Raw genomic sequence first — 26,489 nt, forward strand, 5'->3', positions numbered from 1 at the left:
TGTTCTACCAATAACAAAAAGAAAAAAAAAAGAAAACATAGCAAGGTGCTGAATATTCTGAATTCGTTTCCCTTAAACAAGCCCTAGTAAGGCAGTTGGATTTCTAACTATGACACAGTTGCAAGCTTTGGCTGAGATCTTGGATATATCAACTGAAGAAGAAAAAAAGGAAAACAAAACCAACAACATTCGTCCTAAATAAACCTGAAGACTGAGTAGTGTTTCCAATTGAAATTGAGTGTGGTGCTTAAAGATTCATTGTTAATTCTGGTGATCCAAACTTTAGGCTTTTAGAACGTATTAGGTTGTTGTAACATTCTATTGATGAACTCACAATATTTTCTCTTCTTGCTAAATCACCTTTGTAAAGAAGAATATTATACTCTTTCACTAAAAACGTTTTTAGGTGAAAAAATTTCTCTGATATCTAAATTTAATGCAGATTTCCATTTAGGAACTTTATTTTTTCACTTTAAGAGAAAAAAAATGCATCTCAAAGTATTGGTTGGAAAAGAATAGAAACTACAAATTGCCTTTGCTATAGTTATCATGGTTAACATGTGAACAAAGAAATGATTAAGAGTCTTGAAGCAGACCAGGCTGCCTTCTTAGTTTGCTTGCACAGCTCAGCAGTTGTGTTTAAGTGGTTAACATTAATGACACACAGATATTTAAAAAAAAATAGAAAATTAAAACATCAATTCTAACATGATACAGCTGGAAAATGATGCAAAGAAAAAATATTGGAAAATTAAGGACAGGCTTACATGAAAGATTACTAATTTACATGGAACAGCCTGGGTACTATTAGAAATGTGGCAGCGAGTAAGGAAAATAGATCATCTACCATCTGCAGACAATTAAACCCAAAACTGCTGCTGCATAATATTTTGAAATATCCCTCTGCACCATGCAAGCAGTGCTGCTTACAACTAGACAACTGCAGCAACTGAGTTAAAAATGGTGTAACAGTCTTTCACACATTATTAATGAAAATATTCTAGTTTTGTCAAGTGAGATTAACAAACAAACTGTTTGGTCAGAGAATAGGCAGCTCCCAGTACATTGATGCATTACAGAGATAATTTTCTTAATATGGCATATTACGCAGTTTTGAATACTGTTATAATAAGCTGTACACAGTAAAATGTTATTTCTAAGGTTGTTACAAAGTTGGTACCAATTCCAAGTTTCATACACATAACATTTTTGTTTGGTCATAGACTAATGTTGCTCCAACCAATACTCCTATGCAGTTCTGCATTATCTGTAGGAGAGTCTGACTTGTTCTCCTTTTGAGAAAAATGAAACTGTTTTATAGAAAAACAGAGCAGGCCAGGTGCCGTGGTTCACACCAGTAATCCCAGCACTTTGGGAGGCTGAGGTGGGTGGATTGCTTGAGCTCAGGAGTTCGAGATCAAATGAATAACATGGCGAAACCCCATCTCTAAAAAAAAAAACAAAATTAGTCTGGTGTGGTGGCTTGCACCTGTACTCCCAGCTACTTGGGAGGCTGAGGCAGGAGGATTGCTGAATACAGGAGGCAGAGGTTGCAGTAGTGAGCTGAGATCGTGCCACTGCACTCCAGCCTCAGCAACAGAGGAAGACACTGTCTCAAGAATAAAAAAAAAAAAAAAAAAGAAAGAAAGAAAAAAAAAGGAAAAGAGAAACAGAGCACCTAATATCCAAAAAGGTAAACAATATGAACAAAAAGTTACTTGAAAATAGCTATGTCAGTCAGCCAGGTATTCACAAATACAAAGGAACTCAAACTATAATCAGAAGCTAAGTCTACCATGTAAAAAGTATATTATAAATATCAGGAAGGATTTTTATATGATCTCTATGTTCTGCTTTGTAAAGTGTTTATTTGTAACTATTATTTTTAGTTATGAGGAAAAAATTTCATTATGCTATACATTATCTTCTAATGGGTCAGCAGGCCCACCACCTGCTTTTGCAAATAAAGTTTTATTGGAACACATGCTTGTTTATGTATTGCGTATGGCTGCTCTTGCCCAGCAAGAGCAGAGCTGAGTAGTTGTGACAGAGACCATATGGCCCACAAGGCCTCAAATATTTATTATCTGGCCCTTAACATAAAAAGTTTGCTGACCTCTAACTTAAAATATCAATAAAGATGCATTATAAAAGAGAATTATCACTAAGTTTGGTGATACTCTCTTTTATAATGAAAAAAGATACAGGATTTATCAGCTCCAGATATTGTCTTCAAAGTACAGAATTGGAATAAAGACAGAAATTCCAATCCTATACTTTGAAGACAATATCTGGTGCTGATAAACGTAAGGTCCCTGTGGATCAGACTTCTAAATGGTCATTTCAGCTATGTGCAGTGGGATCTTCTGGAACTTGCTGAGCCAGCATTTACCTAACTGCATTTTGCATGACTTGAGTGTTCCTTAAAAAATGAATTTGGATCAAATACATTTGGAAGGCATAGGGTTTTTCAGGTTTCTTCTGTTTAGGAACTTCTCAGGGGGCCTTAATATACTCATGATGTACATTATCAAGATTATTTCAGATCATGAAAAAAGTACATTTTCTCTATAAAATGCTGAATGATGAATGTTACTGTTCCTATTTCTAAATCCAAAGCCTAAATAACAGCAGATTAGCATATATGAGTGGTCTTGCTATATAATTCATTTTCTCATGTAGAGAATATAAGAAATTAAAAGGAATCTTAATTAGCTTTACATCTCAACAGACAATCTTTTCAGTTCTTTTATCAGCGCCCTTTCATTCTGTACCATTATGGCCTACAAAGGATAGCATTTCATTGAACAAAACAGTGAACAGAAAAACAGTCTGTAGAAACTTCTCAAAAACCTTAGTGATTAAAAAAAGAAACATTCAAATTTCTGAATATAGAAATTATATCAGGACAATAGAAATCCTTCAAAGTTTCCTCAAGGTCTTCCAATAAGCCATATTTATGTTCCATTACAATTTTAAGTTAAATAAAATACTAAACATACAAAAACAGTGAAATGAATCATCTTTTCATGAAAAATTCCCTTAAAATATAACATTGAAAAAATGCTTTGTTTTCTTTTTGTTTAAGGCTTACAGTCTGATTAATACTTTTGGAAAATAATTTAGCATGTGTTTATATGAAGCCTTTGTTTTGATTTCTGGCTAGACCAGGGGTGTCCAATCTTTTTTTATTTTTTTTTATTTTTTTTATTTTTTTAAAATTTATTTATCTTTTGACTTCCCTGGGCCACACTGGAAGAAGTTTCTTGGGCCACATGTAAAATACACTAACAACAGTCGATGAGCTTAAAAAAAACAAAACAAAACAAAAAAAACCCATGCATAAATCATATATATCTATATCTATCTATCTCTATATATTTTTTTGAGATGGAATGTCACTCTGTCATCCAGTTTGGAATGCAATGGTGCAATCTCAGCTCACTGCAACCTCTGCCCTCTGGGTTCACGTGATTCTCCTGCCTCAGCCTCCCAAGTAGCTGGGATTAAAGGCACCTGCCACTGTGCCCAGCTAATTTTTGTATTTTTAGTGAAGATGAGGTTTCATCACGTTGGCCAGGCTGGTCTCGAACTCCTGACCTCAGGTGATCCTCCTTCTTCAGTCTCCCAAAGTGCTGGGATTATAGGCGTGAGCCACCATGCCCAGCCAAATCTCATAATGATTTAAGAAAACTTAAAAATTTGTGCTGGGAAGCATTCAAAGCCATCCTGGGCTGCATGTGGTCCACAGGCCATGGGTTGTACAAGCTTTAGCTAGACAATAGTCAAATAACAGCAAGGAGAGGATCAAATTAACATATATGACTGCTCCCCATATATCAAAACCCAAAAAAACCCCAAAGTACTTTTTTTGTTTGTTTTTTTGTTTTTCGAGACGGAGTCTCGCTCTGTCGCCCAGGCTGGAGTGCAGTGGCGCGATCTTGGCTCGCTGCAAGCTCCGCCTCCCGGGTTCACACCATTCTCCTGTCTCAGCCTCCCAAGTAGCTGGGACTACAGATGCCCGCTATCACGTCCGGCTAATTTTTTTTTTGTATTTTTAGTAGAGACGGAGTTTCACTGTGTTAGCCAGGATGGTCTCGATCTCCTGATATTGTGATCTGCCTGCCTCAGCCTCCCAAAGTGCTGGGATTACAGGCGTGAGCCACCGTTCCCAGCCAGCACTTTTATAAATCAAGGAGGCACTCAAATAATTTTTAAATGGACAACAGGAAAGCTCCCAAATGGGTATACTGCCAAGGACAAACATGCAGTGCCATAATATTATGAAAAAATCTTATTTTATGGAAGATTAAGATAATGTACATGGCTTAAATTGTTACATCAATTAGAATGAATAGACCTCATTAAATATAAGAAATCTAACTTACAAATAAGACATTTGGAGTTTTAGTGTACCCTATCAGTTCAGAATTGATCATCAGTGAAGCCTTCTAAAACTAGCTGCAAAGAGTTTCCACCCTACTAGTTGCCATGAGACCACTATGGTGAATATAAAAGCTAAAGAAACACATACACTAATCACTAAAACACAGTTGGACAAGTGGTCATTAAAAATTCAACTATAAAAATGTGAATGTTAATGAAAAATACAATTTCACAGATTTTAAGAAATATTTAAAAGCTCCTCTATTCACTCCACTATACAATTAAAAGCAATCCCTTGAATTGGGCAGGTAACACATAAACATCACGTATACCCTGGTGTATGGTGTCTTTATCGTTTAACTCAAGAGAGAATATTCTGTGATGAGTTTGCCTATAGTTAACATGTACCTATAGGAAATTTATCTAGGTGCATAAATGAAGAGGATGCATAAAAATATAGACAATCCCCCACACATAGGGAGATATATAATAATACAGCTTAGGTTTCTTCCTGTCTAACTTTTATGAAGTTAATATTTAAGATGATGAGTGTCAAAATATATCTTTGGAATATGATTAAAATAATCACTACATTAAATTTATAAATAGTATGAAATATATTTTTAAGAGACATACCCTTACTTTAAATTATAAGCTAGCTCTTAGTGAAAACAAATCCACCTCCATACTTTCTTTATAAAGATACTTGTCAACAGTTGTTTCAGGAGAACACTGAAATCTTTGTACATTCAAAATGTTGCTTAGGAAAGCAATTCTGTATCTGAAAACTCAATTAAGCCATAGCAGTGTGAGCAGTATGTGGCAACACACACTCAGGATGTTTGAACTCTTTTACATTTTAAACATCTTTACTCTGTGGTACCAACAGTTATTAGATCTTCCATTTCTCTGTTTTGACTATGTAGTCAAGATGGAATGGCTTCTCATGTTGCAAGAGAATTTCCAGTATCAATAAGGACAAATTTTCTGACTAAAAGGTGATGAAACATTACACTGTGCTGAAAGGAGGGTTGCTGAATTCGTCCATGGAGAACTTAATAAAATAGCGCAAAACAGTGTAGTTTTGCCTGGAGGGAGAATATCTTCCAAGATTTCCTCTTGTGCTATGATTTGATGTAACAGAAATGACAATGTAATGCAGTAAATATTAAAATTTGTTTCCCTCTTTTCCCAAAAGAGGTTCTTTGGATAGAGTTTGTTGCTGTGTAAATGTTTGCAAATGACTCAGAAAATAGGAGTGGGGAATATTTAGTCAATCAGGTCATCTGATTGCTTAATCATCCTTTGGTGAATTGAAAAACAAATTACAATATTGATGAAATCTAGCTGATGGAAGAGAATGATCCAAATCACTATCTAATTCAATCTATTGTGAAAACAGCAAACTTGTCAGGTTTCCACATTTACTAGTGTGTTATTTATATAATTATTTAACTATGTAAATGAGCATGATGACAGATATTTTGTTGTTTTCACAGTAAATTGGGCAGTGGCTCAACCCTCACAAAGAGGTCTGATGCTTACACTACACAATACTGTCACTGGCCAGAGGTGCTGCTGGGTGACGAGCCATGAGCAATGGTGAAAGAAACACTGGGGCTAGGAGTGCAGGCCTTGATCCCCAGACTATCAGCTGAGTCACCTTGGTGAGTCAATTCATCTCCAAAAATACACCTTTTCCTCATCTTAAAAAATAAGAATAGCAGTACCTGTTTCCCTTTTCATAGTAATGAAGAAATAAATGAGAACACATGTATGCAAGAGGTTTCAAAACTTTCAGCTGTGACGTTAAACATTGAGCATTATAAACTAGGGGCCCTGGAGCAGGATTTACTTTTTCAGGCCTTAAGCGTAAGTGAAATGTGATACAGCAGTATTTTGAAATTCCTGTGGCTGAGCATGGACCAAAACCTTGAGATCTAAGAGCATCAATGGATACCTGGTTCAAGGGCTTCATCGTCCTATAATAATTAATAGCTGATAGCATACGGCAATTTATGAAACACATAAGCAGCTATAATTTCGGTAAATATCAATTTATTCCTGTACTAAAGTCACTTAGGTATAATATGATATAAAAATTGAGTGTTTTAAAATTAGTATAAATCTATGTTTGGATATAGAACTACAAGCCCATGAGGACAAACAAGATACAAATGAGGTGAGTACCTCACACAATACCTTGCACAAAACATGCAACCAAGAAATATTTGTTGAGCTAACACTGACTAAAAAAGTCATGTAGGTTCACAAAATAAGAATTCAATGAGAATTTTGAAAATGCACATGTACATCATGGTATATTCAAACTATATTCACCTGAGAGTTAAACAACAACAAAAAGTTATTTTATCCAACACAACTCATCAAGTATGACCCAATTAAATCTTCTGCTACAGACCTAATGATGTGTTTTTACCATCGCCTCTAAATTAAATCATACAGAACTTCCCACTGTACTCATGGTCACTCCAATGGTCTGAATGAGGGTATTTAACTTTGAGTGTTAATTTATATTGCCTCATTTTAAGATGACATTTTAAATTTCTCAAATCATTTTCTTATACATTTCTGGATGTGATGGTTAAAACAACACTGTCAAGTTGACCAGATGACAGCTCATGTTCACAAACACACGTCTGCACTTGCTTCCGCAGGAGGTGCTATGTGGGGAGCTCAGGGTAACTCGCCCTACCCACTTTTGCAGCTTATTCTCTATCACATTATCTCAGAGTTTTAACCAGGCTTGGGAAATAGACCCTCCACAGTAACATAACCTGGTTGCTAGGCTCAGAGAGACACGCACCACCAGTGAAAAAAGCCCATGTAGACTGCACTTTCTACTACTATTATAATTAGATCACTGCTTAAAAATAGTGGGTGATATTTTATTCCTTGGAATATCAAGATTCACTAGATGTGATACTAACCAGGTATGATACTATGGTTTTAAAAACGTGTACTGAGATCATATAAAAATTAAATTCATTGGAAAAAATTTGAAAAAGGTAACTATTGAAAACTGCTTGGAACACAGAAATACAGCTTCTTATTTTAAAAAGTATCTATATGAGTTACAGTCAGTCAATGTTAATTACCATCAGATCCTAATACATGCATGCATTCATGCATATATATGTACATATAATATATTTATTTTCAATCAAGTTACAGTTCAAAAAGTTTTGAAACATAGGTTAAAATAAACTTTTAAGGAACATTAATTAGGAGAGCATTCCACAATTTCAACCTACCTTTTGTGGCCACTCGGACACAGTCTATTTTGGTTTCCTGTGTCAAATAAAGAGAGGGAAAATCATTATTCATGTTTTATTTAAAACAAATAGAAATATCTATAGTTCTATTTAAATAACACTGATAAAGAGGGATCTCACTGTTCCAGGCGTGTCTTTAATCACACAGCAATTATTCTTTGAACCACACTCAGATACATTTTCTGGCTCCAGAGCCGGTGGTGCTGGGCATTTCTAGACCAGATGATGAACAACGAGCTACACTTAAAATGCCTCTGCCTGGTGGCCCCGGACCTCCTTCACCGTCCCTGTACTTCCCCCTGAGCAAACAGCACTGGAGAAGTACAATGCATCTCACATTTCCCCGCTTTTCACCGGCAAAAGTTAAGCTGACAATGGTACCTAGACCTATGCTGTGAAGGAGGGACCCACTGTGGTATGTGCGAAACATTTCCTCTCTCTAAGGAGCCTTCACAATCTCAACCAGAGTTCTGCACTGGTCTGAACAGGAAAGGGAAACAAATTCAGAAATGACACTTTTTATTTTGTTTCCCTCTCATCTTTCTATTTTCTCTTATGAAAAAAAAAAAAAGACACCAAATTTAGTCACAGCTATAGGAAGTAGAAACTCCTGTGGAACTTCTTCAGTTCCCATTTCTTTAATGGGACAGACTATGCTGAAAAGACAGATGCTGTGAATCTCACATTTTAAACGAGCTGAATGTATGTGTTGGAGCTATACTGTCTTCCTGTAAAACAGTAAGCTAAGCAGAATTGCCAGCCAACTTTCGGTAACAGGAAAACTGAAAATAAAACCCATCATGTTGATGATAAACTCCTCCAAACAAAAAAATATATATATATAAAGATGAGTATATTCGTTTCTTTCCATAAATTTCTCTAGACGGAAATGATTTTAAGAGAAGAAAAATCACATTTGTTTACAAGTAGAAATGCAGAAAAGCATGACTTCAATTTTACCACTATTTTACTTAATCCATGTTCACATTAACAACCCCGAATAGCCGAAGTAAACAGTTATCTGTACAACTTACCCCATTGGCTCTACTAGCAGCTTGGAAATAAATTCTGTAGCTTTTATGGGGGAGAAGGGGAGTGTTCCAGTATCCATTGTATGTCTTATTATCACCAATTGTAAAAGGCTGCGCAGCTTGGAGGCTGTCTGCAGGAAATTCTGCAGCAAAGTAGTACTGCGAGTTCAGCAGAGAAGCATTCTGGAAGTGAATTGGCACTGGGTAGCACTTTAAGATTTCTGTTGTCTTTTTAGTTCTTCGAGGACGTTCTTCCTCAACAACTATTTGATAGACACTAGAAAAACAAGAGTATCATCAATGATATTTTATGATAACTGAACTGATCCACTCTGCCTTCAACTGCATGGACCCATAGGACACTCAAAATAAAGAACACACTGGACGCAGTCGATACTGAGTGCTTGGTATATAACAGACTCTCATGCAGCACTTGCTCAGAGAAAGAGAGGGAGGGTGCTTCAGTTCTTCTTCAGAACTCTCCCACCCAAAACAACACTACTTAGTGAGAGAAACAAAATTCACCGTCATTTAAAATTTTTAATATGATAATCTCTACTGTTTATCTGCACAGAAGTAATGTTTTTCTCACATGTAACTGAAGATGATTTTACAATTAACTCAGTTTACCTGACAAATACAATTAAATTATACCAACTATAAATTTATTTTAAAAAGCAATGCATTATTTTCTTTAATGACAACACAAGCAAAGTTTTAACAAATCACAAAACACAATGTGTAGTGATTCATGTTAACTAAGGTTTATCTTCCTATGTTTTCTTATGTTCCTTCGCCCTCACCATATTCAGTCAGTGGAAAGAAATGCATAAGAAAACCAGAGATAAGGGATTATAGTTTCAAAAACCAAAGCCTTGGAGTTCCAAGTGATTAGTAAGACTAAGTCATGAACAAGGCCCCTCGAATCTCATATAAGAATGGGCTGGGCATGGGTATCTTTGAAGATGTCTGCAAGGGTGACAGTCCCACTAAGGAGCAGGTCTCTGGTACCTGCCCACCCTCTTCCAATGTCTTTGAATTCTGAAGTAACCTTAGGAGAATGGGAAAACCTTGAACTGATGGATTTTCAGAAAATTAATATATTTATTTAATATATTTGCTGGAGTGATGAATGTTGTTTGCAGTTTTGTTGGAAAAAAAAAGTTTCTTATGCTGAGAAAAACTAAAGCTTCTCTGAACTGACTCCAGATTAGATTGTAAGTCCTCTGGCAGGACGAGGGATCTTTTTCTTACAGTATCAGAAAGGCACCAGAATTCTCATGAACCAAGAGCTGCTCAGTACAGAACCCATTAATACCAAGGAAAAGGCACAGAAGAGGGCTGCCTGCCATCCCCACCCATGGCAGGGAATGCCTACGGAGGTTCCTCTCTATGTGACCTCCGAATCTGCATTCGTAGAACCACCTATCTCTGTGGGCACAACCACTTAGCACCTTCTATTACAGTAACGAAATGTGTGCTGCCATCCTGTCTAAATAAAAATCAGTTGTTTTAGAATATCAGACTCATTTCTCAGTAGCCAGGTAACCAGCAGGTTTACAGGGCAGTGAAAAAGTGAATTTTACCAGTGATGTAAACTTAAAAAAAAGGAGTACAACTCTTATTTCCTAAATGGCAGATACTTTCTATTGGATTGAGTCATGTAGAATGCTCCACATCAGTGGATCATTCATACAATAGTAAAGGCAAAGGCTCAAGGTCAAAGTGGAAGACTAAGTACTGCCTGTTCTGTAGCACAGCCACAGTGGACAGCTGTGAAACAAATCTAACCTGGAATTCCATTAAAAACAGTCCTGAAGAAGTGTGATCACTCTCTTGAAATCGCTTTTGTCGGGGTAAAAACGATGCACTGGTCTGGGCTCTAATGCTAATTCTGCTAAAAGCTGGGGTTTTAAATGTATTTCAATGAATTTATTTGAGTTTTTTCTCCTACGAAATGAGAGAATTAAGTGAATCTCAAACATGGATTTCATATATCTAGATTTTTTATTCAACATACGAGGACTGATCTCACGAAAGAGAGAAACCATAAGAATAATTATTTTCTTTGCAAAGTGATTCTCCATTTAATTTTATATACATATATATATATATATATATATATATATATTTTTTTTTTTTTTTTTTTTTAGAAAGAGTCTCGCTCTGTCGCCCAGGCTGGAGTGCAGTGGTGTGAGCTCAGCTCACTGCAAGCTCCGCCTTCTGCGTTCATGCCATTCTCCTGCTTCAGCCTCCCGAGTAGCTGGGACTACACGCGCCTGCCACCACGCCTGGCTAATTTTGTTTTGCATGCTTAGTAGATATGGGGTTTCACCATGTTAGCCAGGATGGTCTTGATCTCCAGACCTCATGATCTGCCTGCCTCAGCCTCCCAAAGTGCTGGGACTACAGGCATGAGCCACTGCTCCTGGCCAATAAAATAATTTTTAACATCACTTCCTTGAAATCTTTTTTCTGGTTCATTTGCTGTATGACATGATTTTCAAAACTTCAACTTAAAAACAATTTCTGGGAAATCCATATACTAGACAAAGCAGGAAAATAAGGATATGTGTGAAGAAAAAAATTGTTGCAGATATTCCATACCGGAAGTGCTAGGCCAGGTGCCCAATGCACACAGATTTTATTTCTCCCGCTTTCCTAATGTGGAAACTGAGGTCTAGAGGTGAAGTGCCATTTTACCAGGGCATTCTACTAAAGAGGCAGAGGTGGTCTGACAGCAGAGCCAGGTCTCCTAATCATCAGACCAGGCTGTGCTGACATTCCTTACTCACAAGTCCAGTGAAGGCACTCATGGGAACCACCTGGCCTGAAGGGAATTTTCACTTGCCCCCGCACACACAACCAACACATAAGCTAGTCTCCATTGACTTTCCACAATCAATTTATTTTGAGTATTGTAAAGATTCACACTTATCACATCAAGGGAGTTATAGATGATAATGTTGGCTTTGACCTCAATTCCTTCTGTCATCTGTGTCTGAGTCATTAACTACTTTCAGGGAGGACATTCTCCTGGGCTCCACAGTGACTTTAGCACCTGGCTGGTGTCCTCTGAGCACTGTGATCTTCCTACCTCTCTCAACCTGCAAGGAGCTCCCTCCTGTTATAACCCCCCTAGACAAAAAAGCAGCACAGCTGCTCCTAGACTTTCCATGTCCCAAGATCCTAGATTATCCTACCGCAAACATCTTTGCATCTATTCCTTCACCCTAGCCTGGACTCACGTTTGTCACTTAAATGTGGTTCCCTTCAAGGCAATGAACTCTAGTTACTCTCAGATGCCCTATGTCCTAAAACTGAGACCCTCAATGACCCTCTCTCAATGGCTTAGAGTCGGTTTCCTCATTTTCATGTCCTCTTGCTCTGCTCCAAACTCACAAACACATGTTTTCTATGTAGACATAGCCATTTTGTGTCCTTGTATCACTATTTTCAAAAGTCCTATAAGCTTCTGAAGGAGAAGGGCAAAGGTTTAGTCACTGTTGTGTCTCATGACACTTTGGCTGTGAAGTACATATTTCTGAAAGCATGCTATAATCCTTAAGTAGCTTCTATTTGGTTTGAGGGTATATTACACATTCTACGTACCAGGAGGGAGAAAGCACACCGGTAGTCACGACGATGCTTTGCCTTATTAAAATTTAATGTGAAGTTTATTTTGTATTCATTTCCCAAATACTCAAGAGCCAAAAGAAAGCAATGACCAAGGAAAAGGTTTTATGATAAGAGGATGCTAGTTATATTTTAGTTTATCCTGGATAACCCACAATTAAATAATGAACCTAAGGGAATCAAATGCTATGTCTCTATGTGCCCCCTGCACCTCCATCTCTCACTTCCCATTCCTCTCTCCTAACCTGGCTCATAGGTGTGATGCGTGAGTGTGTACACTGATTTATTATTTCAACGAATATTTTTTGAGTGCTTAATAGGTGTCAGGCACTGTTTGAGTTTATTTTAAACAACACAATGTTTGACGTTCTCTAACGATACAAAATTTTGTTTTGCAATATAAACATTATCTAAGCAAACATGAAAAAATTCATTTGTTTCAAGCAGCAGTTTTATGAGGATTAAGTGAAAATTTAAGAATTAAACGATCATTAGACAGGCCTCCATGTTAGCCAGTTGGCATGGGTTCTATTATACACTCTACTCCAGATATACTGGTTTTTAAATGGCTACCATCCACTCATCTTCAGATATATTAAAGGAAGAACTAAGTTGACTGGAGCAATTTCAAACCCAAAATGTCTTTTCATCCTTGCTCCGCAAGACAAATTAGATTTGCAAGCATCCAGACCTCAAATCTATTTGCTCTTTAATAATTTAAGCGCTGAAAGGTCAAGCAGCTCTTTTCTATTCCCCTTTATCAAAGCCCAAGTGCTAATGAAAAATAGCTAAGTCCTATTTGCTGCCCAAGTGCCATAATTTGCTGTTTCCCTGATGGAAATTAACACATTATTAGCACCTAGGTCAACAGTACCTTGACAGAACTTTATAGCTGATGTGTTTTTCATCTGTACAAGTAACATCACTTCACTAATGAGTTTCATAAAATTTTTCCATCCACAATCATAATCTCAAAACTACCTTTGAAAATCTCACTGTTAGAATGGTGTTTCTAGAAAGAGTTTTAAAAAGCAAATTTCTGAGAATAGAACACTGATCAGAAATTTCTAGCTTAGTGAGTTGAATTTAAATTCTATTATCCTTTTAATGGGTTGCCCATGCTGCCTTTGTTTATTAAAGTTGCACCACCCTCGCCCTGTCCTACCATTACTCTGGAATTTAAAGTTACATAAAATCTTCCCACTGCATGTGCAATATTAAAAGCATAATCCACAGTGAAGATGAATCTGCCAACACTGTGACATCACTATATCAGAACTTTCCTATGGAATGAAATTTAATTTACAGTTTAATTTATGCTAGGCGTTTCTACAACAAAATTCTACAGCCTTTACAAGGAGAATGAAAAATCTGCATTTATATGGAATAGCACATGAAGTATAACCTAGAAAAGAACATCTGAACATCTTTCATGTACTTTTTTAGACTCGTAAGTTCAAATGTGATAAAATGTTTTTAGTTTTTTCCTAACTTTGAGTTCCTGGAGAGGAAGCCTCATACATGTGTGAAATTAACTTAAAATTTTTTGTCCTAATTCATTTCAAGATGAGTTGTAAATTCATTTTTTGTTATGCATTTATCATATTTCTTTTCACCATAAGATATGAGAGGGTTACCAATTGGATAATAGAAGGTAGGGAGGTAAGGAAGAGAAGAGAGAAGGAGAAAAGTTATAACCCTTTCATTGCTGCTTTTGCTAATCCTCTAAAACAGGCACTTCTGATCACTTCAGGGCCTTACAATATTGTTCATTTTATCACATCTAGGAGTGACTTTTGGCTTGATTTGCAATTTTTGGTAAAAATCATCCATTCTATATGTATAAAAAGAATACAGATTAGTATTGATATCTTCCTGAAGATTAATATGGGGGAGATGAAAGAAAATGAAAATATTAATTACATGCAAAGCATGAAAAAATAAATGTATAACTAAGGGTTACTGCCACGCAGCCACACTGAATTTATCTTCCTCTTGTTCTTTGCTCTGACATTGCCTTTTCCTAAATCTGTCAGCCTTTACTGAAATGACACCCGAATACTCCAAACAACCTGGTGAAACTGAACTCAGTTTTAAAAAGTATGTCACCAAATTACAATTAGTGGAAAAAAATCAGAATTCAGTGTTTGTCATTACGGCTCAGATTCCTTAGAGTCCTGCAGGTAACACTGAGAGTAACTGATCGGACACACTCCTGTTCATTAAATTATCAATGATAAATGGCAACTAGTTTTATACAGACAACTGGCAATGGGTAACACATTGCACAGGATAAATAGACCTGTGGGGCTGAATATTCCACATTAGCAACTTTAATTTCTCTTTGTCCTGCTCTGATGTAGATAAGACTGACCAGAAATTGCTGTGGAATATTTGCTGGGCACCACAAGCATTTTTTATGTTCTCTCAGCCATAACTCCTAACAAGGAGCTTGCCTGGCATCAGCAAGTTACTATTGCTTTGTGCGTGTGTGCCTGTGCACTCGCTCCCACACTTGGTTCAATACCCTGCTGCTCTGCTAGTTAGTGATAAAATCTGATATAATAAAATATTAATTAGAGCTGAAAGGTTGGGTGAGAAATATGAACTCAATTATCGTCCCATATTATGAACAAAGGGCAGGGTGGAAAAATTTCTTTAGTTATGGAGGTTTGGGATAATAAAAAGAACAACTAGAACATTAGGCTCAGGCTGAGAAACTCTGTAAAAGGCCACCTATCATTAATCTTCACAACAGGCACCACATTTCGAGTAAATTAGTCCTAGATGGAACATCTTTAAGGGTGATTTCTCCTGCTTTTAACAAGTGAAGACGTTTTTCTTTGCATTTCCTATTTCATGTAAATTTAACACAATTTAATCATCTCAATTTCACAAACACATGACTACAAAATTATAATCCAAAATTCATTACTATTACGAAATGTTCTCTTAAATAGTCCTAATGATTTGAATAAAAATAGAAAGAGAATACTATCAAAGCTGCACCAAATATCTTTGTTCTTGTATGTTTGTCTGAATGATATTTTATAGTTTGTATTATATCCAATTCAAAATCTCTCAGTCCTGAAAAGTTCCAGCGCTTCGGGCCGGATGAGCTGGAATACAAATGCAACCATCAGAGAAAGGCAGGTGTGCCCACGGGGGTGCCGATGAGACAGCATTGACTTGGGAATCACCGTCCACAAGTGACTGGCTCCAGCTTTGCCCCTGAATCACCGACTGACCACTAAAGTCCTTCAGGCTCTAATATTTTATGACTCTCAGCACAAGATCAGGCAAGTTGTGACATCAGCAAATGAGAAGAAAATGATTTCATTCATGTTTCCTCCACTCTTTCTTTCCACAATATTCACCACTTATCAGGCCTTGTTCCAGGCACAGGGGAAGAATAAAAAGAGGAATTACGCACAGACTGCCCAGTCCTTGAAAAGCCCAGGCTAAGAGTGTTAGAAATACGTCACACCAGTGAAGAACTACCGTGCCAAGGATCTGATAAGGGTTTGTACAAAGGACAAAGTAACAGGACCCAGGGATATGTCAATCTCTACGTTAAAATCTCTCCTAGCATCTACTACATGGAGGGCATCTGACCTCAATCTAGTGCCCAAATGTTCTCACCCTAAAACTGCTTCTGCAATGCTACAGTCACCAACATTCTCCTTGAATTAAAGATAACGCAACAGCAACAAAAACAAAAAGCTCAACATGTTTATTAATAGATCCCAATACAGTCTCCACTCACTCCAATTGCTTGTGAGCACCCTGCATCAGCACAGAAGACGGAGGGCAATGACCTGGGTCCTACCTCAGATACTGCCCAGGTCCCAGCAGGTTTGCCCCCAGGAGTCCCCAGAGTGGCCCCAAGAGCTACCCAAGAACTGCAGGGTCTTCCTCATTCAATTCTTGTATTGCTGGACATGAAAACCAGGCTCCCTAGTCTTGACTCCTCTAGGAGCCCACATGGCCCGAGGTGAGGAGGAAGAAGGAGGTACCTGAGGGTGGGCCATGAAAGAAGCTTGAAGGCAGGCATGCTCTTGGTCTCTGTTTTCCTCTCTCTTTCCAAATCACTGTCAGGCAAACTTGGAACTACTCTCTGTCACGTCTAGAATCACTCCTCAGGCTACAAAGGCCATAGTTTTTTGTTTCCAGTACTTCATAGGATATCCATTTTAATCCTTAAAGTTATATCAAAATATTATGTAAGTATTTTGTTGGTTTTTCTGGGGGGTGACTGGCAGTGGAATTTGGCTCTTAGAGCCATTTCTGGCCTTCCCTGTCTATAGTAGCCTCCCCGTACACCCTCCCACAGGCGCCCTGGGCCTGCCGCCCTCAGCACAGGAGCCTGGGAATGAGACTGGAGGTCTGATCCAATGCACAGAATCCTTCAGAAGAGATTATGCTAAAGAAAAGAAAATCTGAAAAGTAGGGGAGGGAAGGCTAGGCAGCATATTTTCATGCACAAAAGCAAGTCTGAAATGGAGTTTGAGGGAAAGTTAAATTAAGTTTCATTGTATAAAAGCTCAAATACATCTACTCTATTATTATTATCTTCCTCTGCCATTTTTTAAAGCTTCTTTTCAAAGGTTCTTAAATAACAAACTTAGTTTCCAAAATGAATTTTCAAAGAGATGACTGACATTGTCATCCTAGAAGCAACATTAATAAAAATGATCTTTGTTTTCTGGCAGTAAAGGAATCCAGAGTATTATTTTTTAATCCAATAAAACTCAAAAGCAGGTAGGGTGGTGGTAGTGGTGGTGGTGACAGGAAGGGATTTGGCACCTTTTGCTAACACTCACTGTAGCGATTCAGCAACAGTAAGTAATAATAAAAAACAAGTTCTATAAAAAGCAGGAATATAGAAGCTGAAGTTTTACCAGTGAATGACATTTTGATTCTATGTGTACCTCCGTGAATAAAGGAAAATTATTACGTTAGAAGTCAGTTCCTTTCCCTAAACAGTTTTAGCCACAGATAGAGCCTTTTCAAAAGGTTTGAAAAGTGCGACAAAAGTACATTTAGCCCCGAAGGTTTAAGATGCTCCTGCAGTCTGCATTTCTCCAATAAATAAAAGAGAACAATTAAAAAGTCACTTATAAGCATATCAAAAGCACTGATGCTTAATTTATTGATTCTCGGGAGACTAATAAAAATGGTGAAAGGAAAAAGAACATACATTCCAGCAGAAAAACACTGATTAATTTGATTAAAATAATCAAATCTTCTAAAACAATTTCGTTTAAGTTCTTCAAGTTCTCAAAATTATATGGCTAAACATTTAGCAAGAGCTGGGTGTGGTGCCTCATACCTGTAAGTTCTAGCACTTTGGGAAGCCAAGGTGGGAGGACTGCTTGGGCCCAGGAGTTTGAGACCAATTTGTGCAAGAGAGTGAGACCCTGATGTATAGAAAATTAAAAAAAAAAAATTAGCTGGGTGTGGTGGCACACACCTCTAAGTCCCAGCTCTTAGGAGACTGTGGTGGGAGGATAGCCTGAGCCAAGGAATTTGACGTTGCAGCAAGCTATGATCATGCTACTGCACTCCAGCCTGGACAATGGAGTGAGATTCCACCTCTAAAACATAACAAAACAAACAAACAAACCCCAAAATGTTTCAGCTTAAAAATAATAACAAGGAAATAATGAAGAAAACAAAAGTATTGCATCTAAGAATTAAGCAAGCAGTAGGGATAAACCCCAGAGATTCCAATGATTATAATAAAGAAACAAAGGTGTAATGTATTTTCTAAACAAAGGCGTACCCAGCTTAATAAGGCACTTCACATTATTGGGCTTCACAGATACTGCAGTTTTACAAATTGAAGGTTTGTGGCAACCCTTCCTTGAGCAAGACTGTCACTGCCATTTTTCTGTCAGCATGCACTTACTTCATGTCTCTGTGCTACATTTTGGTAATTCTTTCAACATTTCAAACTTTTTCATTATTATTACAACTGTTACAGTGATCTGTGGTCAGTGATCTTTGATGTTACTCTTGTAATTGTTTTGGGGCGCTATGAACTGTGTCCATATAAGACAACCATCTCTCCCTGGGCATCCCTACTCCCTAAGACACACAACATTGAAATTAGAACAAATAATAACCATACAATGGCCTCTAAGTGTTCAGGTGAAAGGAAGAGTTGCAAGTCTCTCACTTTAAATTAAAAGCTGGCATTATTAAGCGTAGTGAGGAAGGCATCTCAAAAGCTAAGACAGTTAGAAAGCTGGGCCTCTTGCATCAAACAGCCAAGTTGTAAGTGCAAAGGAAAAGTTCCTGAAGGAAATTAAAAGTGCTACTCCGGTGAACACATGAATGATAGGAAAGTGAAACAGCCTTATTGCTGATATGGAAAAAGTGTTAGTGGTCTGGATATAGTATCAAACTAACTTGAGTGGTCTGGATAGAAGATCAGACCAGCCATCATAGTCCCTTAAACCAAGCCTAGTGCAGAGCAAGACCCTAACTTTCTTCAGTTCTATGAAGGCTGAGGGAGGTGAGGAAGCTGCAGAAGAAAAGTCTGAAGCTAGCAGAGGTTGGTTCATGAGGTTTAAAAAAAGTAGCCATCTTCATAACATAAAAGTACAAAGTGAAGCAGCAAGTGCTGATGTAGAAGCTGCAGCACATTATCCAGAAGATCTAGTTAAAGTCATTGATGAGGGTGACTACACTAAACCACAGATTTTCAGTGTAGATGAAACGGCCTTCTATTGGAAGCAGGTGCCATCTAGGGCTTTCATAGCTGAAGAGGAGAAGTCAGTATCTGGCTTCAAAGCGCAGGTTGACTCTTGTGTTATGGGCTCATGCTGCTAGCAAGTTTAAGCGAAAGCCAGTGCTCATTTACCATCCTAGGACCCTTAAGAATCATGTTAAATCTACTCTGTCTGTGCTATCGAAATGGAACAACAAAGCCTGGATGACACCACATCTGTTTACAGTATGGTTTACCGAATATTTTAAGCCCACTGTTGAGACCTACTTCTCAGAGAAAAAGATTATTTTCTAAATATTACTGCTCATTTGACAATGCACTTGATCACCCACAAGCCCTGATGGAGACGCACATGGGATAAATGCTAGTTACCTGCTAACGCAACATACATTTTGTCACCCATGGGTCAAGGAGTCGTTTTAACTTTCTTGTCCTATTATACACAGAATAGATTTTGTGATGCTATAGCTGCCATATGTAAGTATTCCTCTAATGGGTCTGGTCAAAGTCATGGAAAGGAGTCACTATTCTAGATGCCATTAAGAACATCTGTGATTTATGGGAGGAAGTCAAAGTATTAATATTAACAGGAGCTTGGAAGAAGTTGATTCTAACCCTCAAGGGTGACTTTGAGGGGTTCAACACTTCAGTGGAGGAAGTCACTGCAGATGTGGTGGAAAGAATAACTAGAATTAGCAGTGGAGCCTGAGGATGCGACTGAGTTGCTGCAATTTCATGATCACACTTGAACGGATGAGAAGTTGCTTCCTATGGGTAAGCAAAGAAAGTGGTTTCTTAAGATGAAATCTACTTGTGATGAAGATGCTGTGACCACTGTTGAAATGACAACAAATGATTTAGAATATTATATTAACATAGTTGATAACGCAGTGACAACGTTTGAGAGGACTGACTCCAATTTTGAAAGAAATTCTACCATGGGTAAAATGCTATACAATAGCATCTCATGCTATAGATAAATCTTTCGCGAAAGGCAAAGTCTATAGATGTGGCAAATTTCTTTGTCTTATTTTAGGAAATTGCTGCAGTCACCCAAACCTTCAGCAGCTACCACCCTGATTAGTCAGCAACCATCCACATTGAGGAAAGACCCTCCACCAGCAAAAAGATTATGCCTCATTGAAGGCTCAGATGATCATCCGTACTTTTAGCAATAATGTATTTTTTAATTAAGGTAGACACATTTTTTAAGACATAATGCTATTGCTCACTTAACAGACTACAGTATAACATAAACAAAACTTTTCTGTGCACTAGGAAACAAAAAATGCTTTGTTGTGATATTCACTTTATTGCAGTGATCTGGAACTAAGCCTGCAATAACTCCAAGGTATGCCTGTACTAGAAAAGACAATAAAGAAAGGATATTAATTTGCAGAATAGTCTATGTCTGCAAAGGTAAGTGTAACCATCTTGGTTCTGAAGAGTCAGCAGGAAAGATGTCTTCTGATCAAGCAAAGTGGGGGACAAGAGAATGAGCACAGCTCCCAGGAGGAGGCAAGGTCCTGACAGCTCACATGCCCTGTGGCTCTGAGCACAAGATGAAGTGTTACATGGAGAGCTCATAGCTTTGGGGTTAGAGTAGACAAGTCTGTTAACCTCCCTGAACCTCAGTTCTTTCAACTGTAAAGGGGAAACGCTGGCATCTAGCGAGGAAGCCTGCTCTGCATCATGAGAAATGATTTCATTTGGGATCAAGCATGGGCTTGGCACATCACAGCCTCCTCGATCCAAGTAACATTGATTATTCATTTTCTATTGCTGTAATTATTATTCCTTTATCACAAGCTGCTCAGAAGAACATAACTGAGGCTCAGGAATATAACACTAAGACCCAGAAAATTTCCCAAGACGTGGGCGGAACAACAGGGGCTACCACATTATCTATAAGTTGTTTCTATCACTACAGAAATCAACAATAAGAAAAGGTTTCCTGTACTGAACAGATAACATCTGTGTTTGATGCTGTCCTGACTGCTTTGCTTACAGGTCACTAATTCTCCCAGCTGTCCTTTGAGGTAGATACTATTATTACTTTTGAGTTGGACATTAAATCTCGGCAAATGAGAATTTAAACCCAGAAGCATCAAGCTCCATGCTGTGGTTGCATTTTTTCGGTTCTTACCAACATTGCCTTTTACTCCCTGGAATGAGTTGTTACCTATAAATAGTCCTACCAATAATGCCTTCTCTTGTTGCTGGGATGTTTTGATGGAACAAGAGATCTAAAACATTGATGATTTTACCAAATGAATGCACAATATTAATACCAAACACACATTTCTTACAATTTCTATAAAAGTATTGTCAAATATGGGTGATTGTTAAAACATAGTTCCTATGTAGGTGACAACCACAGCATATCGGCGTAAGTATAGTACTAAAAGCAGAGTGCAATGGGGATAAAGACTCAATAGCAATGTAGTCAACATTTTTAAAGCAAATCATGATATTATAGCTTTATTCTCTTTGAGCAATTCGGTTTGTGAAGAATTTTCACTGATCATAATCCTTCTGACCAGGCTGTGAGACAGGTAAGCAGCATATTTACTGGCAACTTTACAAATGAAACAGACTTAGAGAATTTAGAGGGTGACATGGTTGGGTATTTGTCCCTGCCCAAATCTCATATTGAATATAATTTCCAATTGGGAATTGGAGGTGGGGTCTGGTGAGAGGTGTTTGGATCATGGGAGCGCATCCTTCATGAGTGGCTTAGGCCATCTCCTTGGGGATAATTGGTATCTCAATCTGAGTTAGCATGAGATCTGGTCTCTTAAAAATGTGTGGCATCTGGCTGGGAGTGGTGGCTCATACCTGTAATCTCAGCACTTTGGGAGGCCAAGGTGGGCAGATCACTTGAGGTCAGGAGTTCGCAACCAGCTTGGTGAACATGGCAAAACCCCATCTCTACTCAAAATACAAAATTAGCCAGGCATGGTGGTAGGTGCCTGTAATCCCAGCTACTCGTGAGGCTGAGGCAGAAGAATTGCTTGAACTGGGGAGGCAGAGGTTGCAGTGAGCTGAGAGTGTGCCACTGCCCTCCAGCCTGGGTGACAGAGTGAGACTCCATCTCCACACACACACAATTAAAAAAAAAAAAAAAGGTGTGGCATCTCCCTCTTCACTCTCTGTCTTGCCCTGCTTTCGCCATGTGACGTGCCTTCTTCCTCTTTGTCTTCCGCCATGGTTGTAAGTGCTGGCATATATTTACAGGTGGAAGATTGGAGGCTTCTGAGGCGTCCCCAGCAGCCAAGCAGATGCCAGCACCATGCTTCCTGTAAAGCCTGCAGAATGCTGAGCCGATTAAACCTCTTTTCTTTACAAATTACCCAGTCTCAGGTATCTTTACAGCAATGCAAGAAGAGCCTCACACACAGGGTGACTTCAGGTCACACAATTAGTAAATGACCCAGCCGAGATCCAAACCCAAGTCTTCTTGTGTCTGTGCCAAGTGTTCTTTTAATTTGTGATACTACCTTTCTAAACTATTAAGTTGTATGAATTGTTTATATCAGAGAGATTAGATGTCACTTATTCTACCAAATGAAACTTCAGTCATTTGGCGAGAACTGGGAGGTGGAACCCCTGAGCACAGCCTGCTCCAACCAAAAGCCTTTGTGTTTGTCAAGAGACAGTTTTGACGCATCCATCCATGGTAATCTATTAACCTTCCATCCAGAAGCCACATGGGTCCATTTACTTCCCCTATGTCCCAGCCCCAGTGGTTGATCTAATATGCAAACCCCATCATATTTTTCGTCTCAGTAAAAATTCTTCTACAGTTTAAAAGAATGAGAAGCAAATAATAAAAACAAAACAAACCAATACTCATGGAAGGCTGTGCTTGGCACAGAACCAGGATTGGAAATACAGAGGTAAAATCACAGAGAACAGGACTGGCCCTGAAGGAGCTGGTAGGTGGCTAGGACAAGCAGTCACCAGCCAGTGCAGTGAATCTAGGGCTGAGCTCTTTGGGAGAGCTGCAGGACACAGACGGGCAGGGGGCCAGGGCGGGCTCTCCAAGGAGGTGACATCTGGGCCATAGCTAGGAGGGGAGTGGAAATAAGTGAGAGAGAGAGAGAGACCGTGGGGAGAGTGTGTGTGTGCGTGTGCAGGCAGGACAGCGGAGGGAAGAAAAAAGAGAGACGATTCCATGAAAGAAACATCAATTGCAAAATAAACAAACCCACAAAATGGCATGGAACCACCCAGGATATTCTCAGGCATATATTTACAGGTGGAAGGCAGGCGGCCCCAGGAAGTGAGCAGAAGCCAGAGCCTTCCCCATTAGAGGAAGTCTGGATTTATGCTGAGGGCAATAGGGAGACACTGATGGGTTATTAACCTGGGAGGAAAGACCCTGCAGCCACAGGGTAGAACGGGGATTGGAGATCTGAGAAAGATAAATATGAACTAAAGCAGTGATTGTGGGGATGGAAGGTAAAGCGAAAAGGAGGCGGGGCGGGGGGGGGGGGGGGGGGCAGTGGTGTCACTACTGACCCCAAGAGGTGAGAAGACAAGTTTCTCCAGGAGTCACTAAAAGCCTGCAAATTGGAGTGACCTTCCTGATGGGATCTGAATTTATAGCAATGGCTTATTTGAAGCAATCTTTCTTAATTACCCTTCTTACTAAAAAAAAAAAAAAAAAAAAAAAAAAAAAGAAAAAGAAGAAAACCAGATTGCTTCAAAGGTAATTGTTCTTTTATAGTTCTGCATTCTATGGAAGGTTCACGATATTTAACTTTTATTTAGGGATGAAAATAGAATTTGAAACTCCACATGTTCCTGATATGTCCCACTAGTTAAACAAAGGTCTAGGGTCTTCTTATCTATAAATGTTTCGGGTGATAATTACTCCTGCTGGCAAGAAAAAGAAGAGGTTCATTCAATAAACATCTATTGCACTCTTAATTAGGTTAGAGATATTGCGTGATATTCAAAAACTAAATTATTAAAATCATTTTGTGATCAAACGATTTTGCATTTCTGATTGCATTTACATGTTTTACGTAATGTTTAGCCTAGGAAAATGCTCACTCTCAACATTAAATATGGTCATGAGTCACTTAATGATGGGGATATATTCTGAGAAGTGCCTCATTAGGCCATTCCATCTTTGTGCAAACATCATAAGGTGTACTTACAAAAACCTAGATGGTGCAGCCTACAACACCCCTAGGCTGTACGGTAGAGCCTATTGCTCCTACGCTACACAGCTATACGGTATGTGACTGTACTGAATACCGTAGGCAACTGTAAAACAGTGGGAAGTATCTGTAAACCTAAAGCTAAATGTAGAAAAGGTGCAATGAAAAGACAGTATTATAATCTTTCAGGACCACTGCAGTATATGCAGTCTGTTGAATGAAATGTCCTTATGCTGTGCACAACTGCACGTAAATCTAATTAATGCTCCTGAGTGATGGTCAAACCTTGTGTGTTTTTAATTTTATTGATAGGATGACCACTGTTTAGGTCTCTTTAACTTCTCTTATCTTAGGCTTTTCTACCTATTGCTAACCTACTTGGTGAACCTACCTACCTACTTCCTCCTCAGGTTTCAGTTTAATCAACACATTCTCAGTAAGACACTCCTGATTCTCCTGTTGAGATTTCATCCTTCTGTCATATACTCTTAGAGTACCCTGGACTTTTCTAGACAGCTTTTATCACAACCCTAGCACAATGACTTGAAGATAATAAGTGTTTAGTAGATATCTGGTGAATGAACAAAGAATAAATGAATAGTAGTCAAGTGTCAATCCTAGTATTTCCTACAACACTTTTCAAGGCTATGAAGGGCCAGGATTTTAACCAGGTACTAATAACTGGACAGAGCTCTTACTACTTCTCATTGAGCAGAAAATACATTGATACAGGACAGGAAAACACTTAGCAGGTAAAAGTAGAGATGGGACGGAACTGGGCCATACATACACGTCAAAAGGGACAGATTATAGGGGAAAAAACACCAAGACCACTCCCTAATCTTTCTACTGTCTGATTGAAGAGCTGAATATTAATTTAATTAAGTTGCAACCAAATACAGGTAAGCCTCACAAGTGTAATATAACATACTTAACAAAATAGTTATTGAGGAAATAGAAGGCATATTAGCACTTTTGTGTACCCTGGTGTTCTTATAATAAGTAGTTACATTGTGTATACTTATAAGTGCTGGTTGATAAAATGATCTGCTGAAGAGAATGATGTAAAACATAATTCCTTCTGTATCTGTGCCCTTATCCCTCTCCCCACCACCAAACTAGGATGAAGCAGAAGTGTAACATGAGGAATGTGGTCAGGGCCTCTGAGTTGGAACTCAGTTCTAAAAGTCTAAGGCTCTAAGAAGCATACCGGGTTAGTGGTCACACATGACTTTATCAGCCTCTTAGAACTTGAAACCTTTCCTCACATTTCACATATATGAAAGTGAGGCATCCATAGTCAAATCAGTTAATCTTTGTCAAAATTTCCAAGATTCTCTTCCAGAAAGGCTATCGGCCTTAGCCTGGAACATGTCTAGAAGTTCATCCCTTAAACTCCCTAAATCAGTAACTGTGATTAAGATGACCCAGGGGTTCCCAAGAGCAAATGGCAGAGCAGCTTTACAATTCGTAAAGTAATATACTGTCCAGTGCAATCATTTGCAATCTTTCAGTGCTCTGAGTTTATAATTGAAACTGTTTCTAATTTATTCCACTATTAACATTTAAAGATGGTCTATCTAGATGAGGGAAAAGAAACAGCATGTAACTTTCTCTACGGTCAATGGAAAAAGAGGTAGACTTTAACGTCTCCCTCCTTCCTGCTGAATGGCTTCTGTGCAGCTGGTCAGTAAGAGGGAAACGCACAACACAGCCTGGCCCTCGCCTCCAGGAATGTGCAAGGTGTGGCCTCCACTGTGAAGGACACTCAAGAGCTTTCATGGAGTCTGTAGTTCCAACTCAAATATTTGCCTTTTCAGAGACAGCATGGGTTCTTTTGGGGATAACAAAGTAGTATGATGAAAAACTTAGGTCTTCCCCAGCCCTAGCCAAGAATGAGCTACAGTCACCCACTAAGTGTGCTGCTGGCATGCCTTCTGAAGCTGAGAGAAGCATTTCACTCTCTAACTTTTAGTAACCAGAGGTGCTACCCACATCCATTGAGCAGGCATCATGGTCACACCCCAACATGTACAGTCATCATCACAAAATTGATGGACGCAGGCTCACGGCAAAGGGGTTACGGTGCAATATAAGGAAGGAAGGAGAAGCAACAAAAGAAAGATCCAGAAGGTTCTTCCAAACAAGAGACACTAAGAACAATTTTTTACTGCTTATGAAAATTGGGGTTGAAAAATATTTATATAATTAGTGATTTCCAATGAATTACTGG

General features: G+C 38.5%; 1 protein-coding gene across 4 annotated transcripts in view; it reads right to left on the minus strand.

Annotated features, from left to right (window-relative positions):
- The window catches only part of PTPRM (protein tyrosine phosphatase, receptor type M), an 840,737-nt gene that overhangs the window by 286,068 nt on the left and 528,180 nt on the right, over positions 1 to 26,489 (minus strand). For all 4 annotated transcript variants that reach the window (XM_025365055.1, XM_025365057.1, XM_025365054.1 and 1 more), the window contains 2 exons: positions 8,717 to 8,990; positions 7,662 to 7,698 (listed from right to left, as the gene is read on the minus strand). In XM_025365055.1, coding sequence (XP_025220840.1) covers positions 7,662 to 7,698; positions 8,717 to 8,990 — 311 coding nt within the window. The remainder of the gene's footprint in view (positions 1 to 7,661; positions 7,699 to 8,716; positions 8,991 to 26,489) is intronic.

This window comes from Theropithecus gelada, chromosome 18 (assembly GCF_003255815.1).
Source record: "Theropithecus gelada isolate Dixy chromosome 18, Tgel_1.0, whole genome shotgun sequence".
NCBI classification, from domain to species: domain Eukaryota; kingdom Metazoa; phylum Chordata; class Mammalia; order Primates; family Cercopithecidae; genus Theropithecus; species Theropithecus gelada.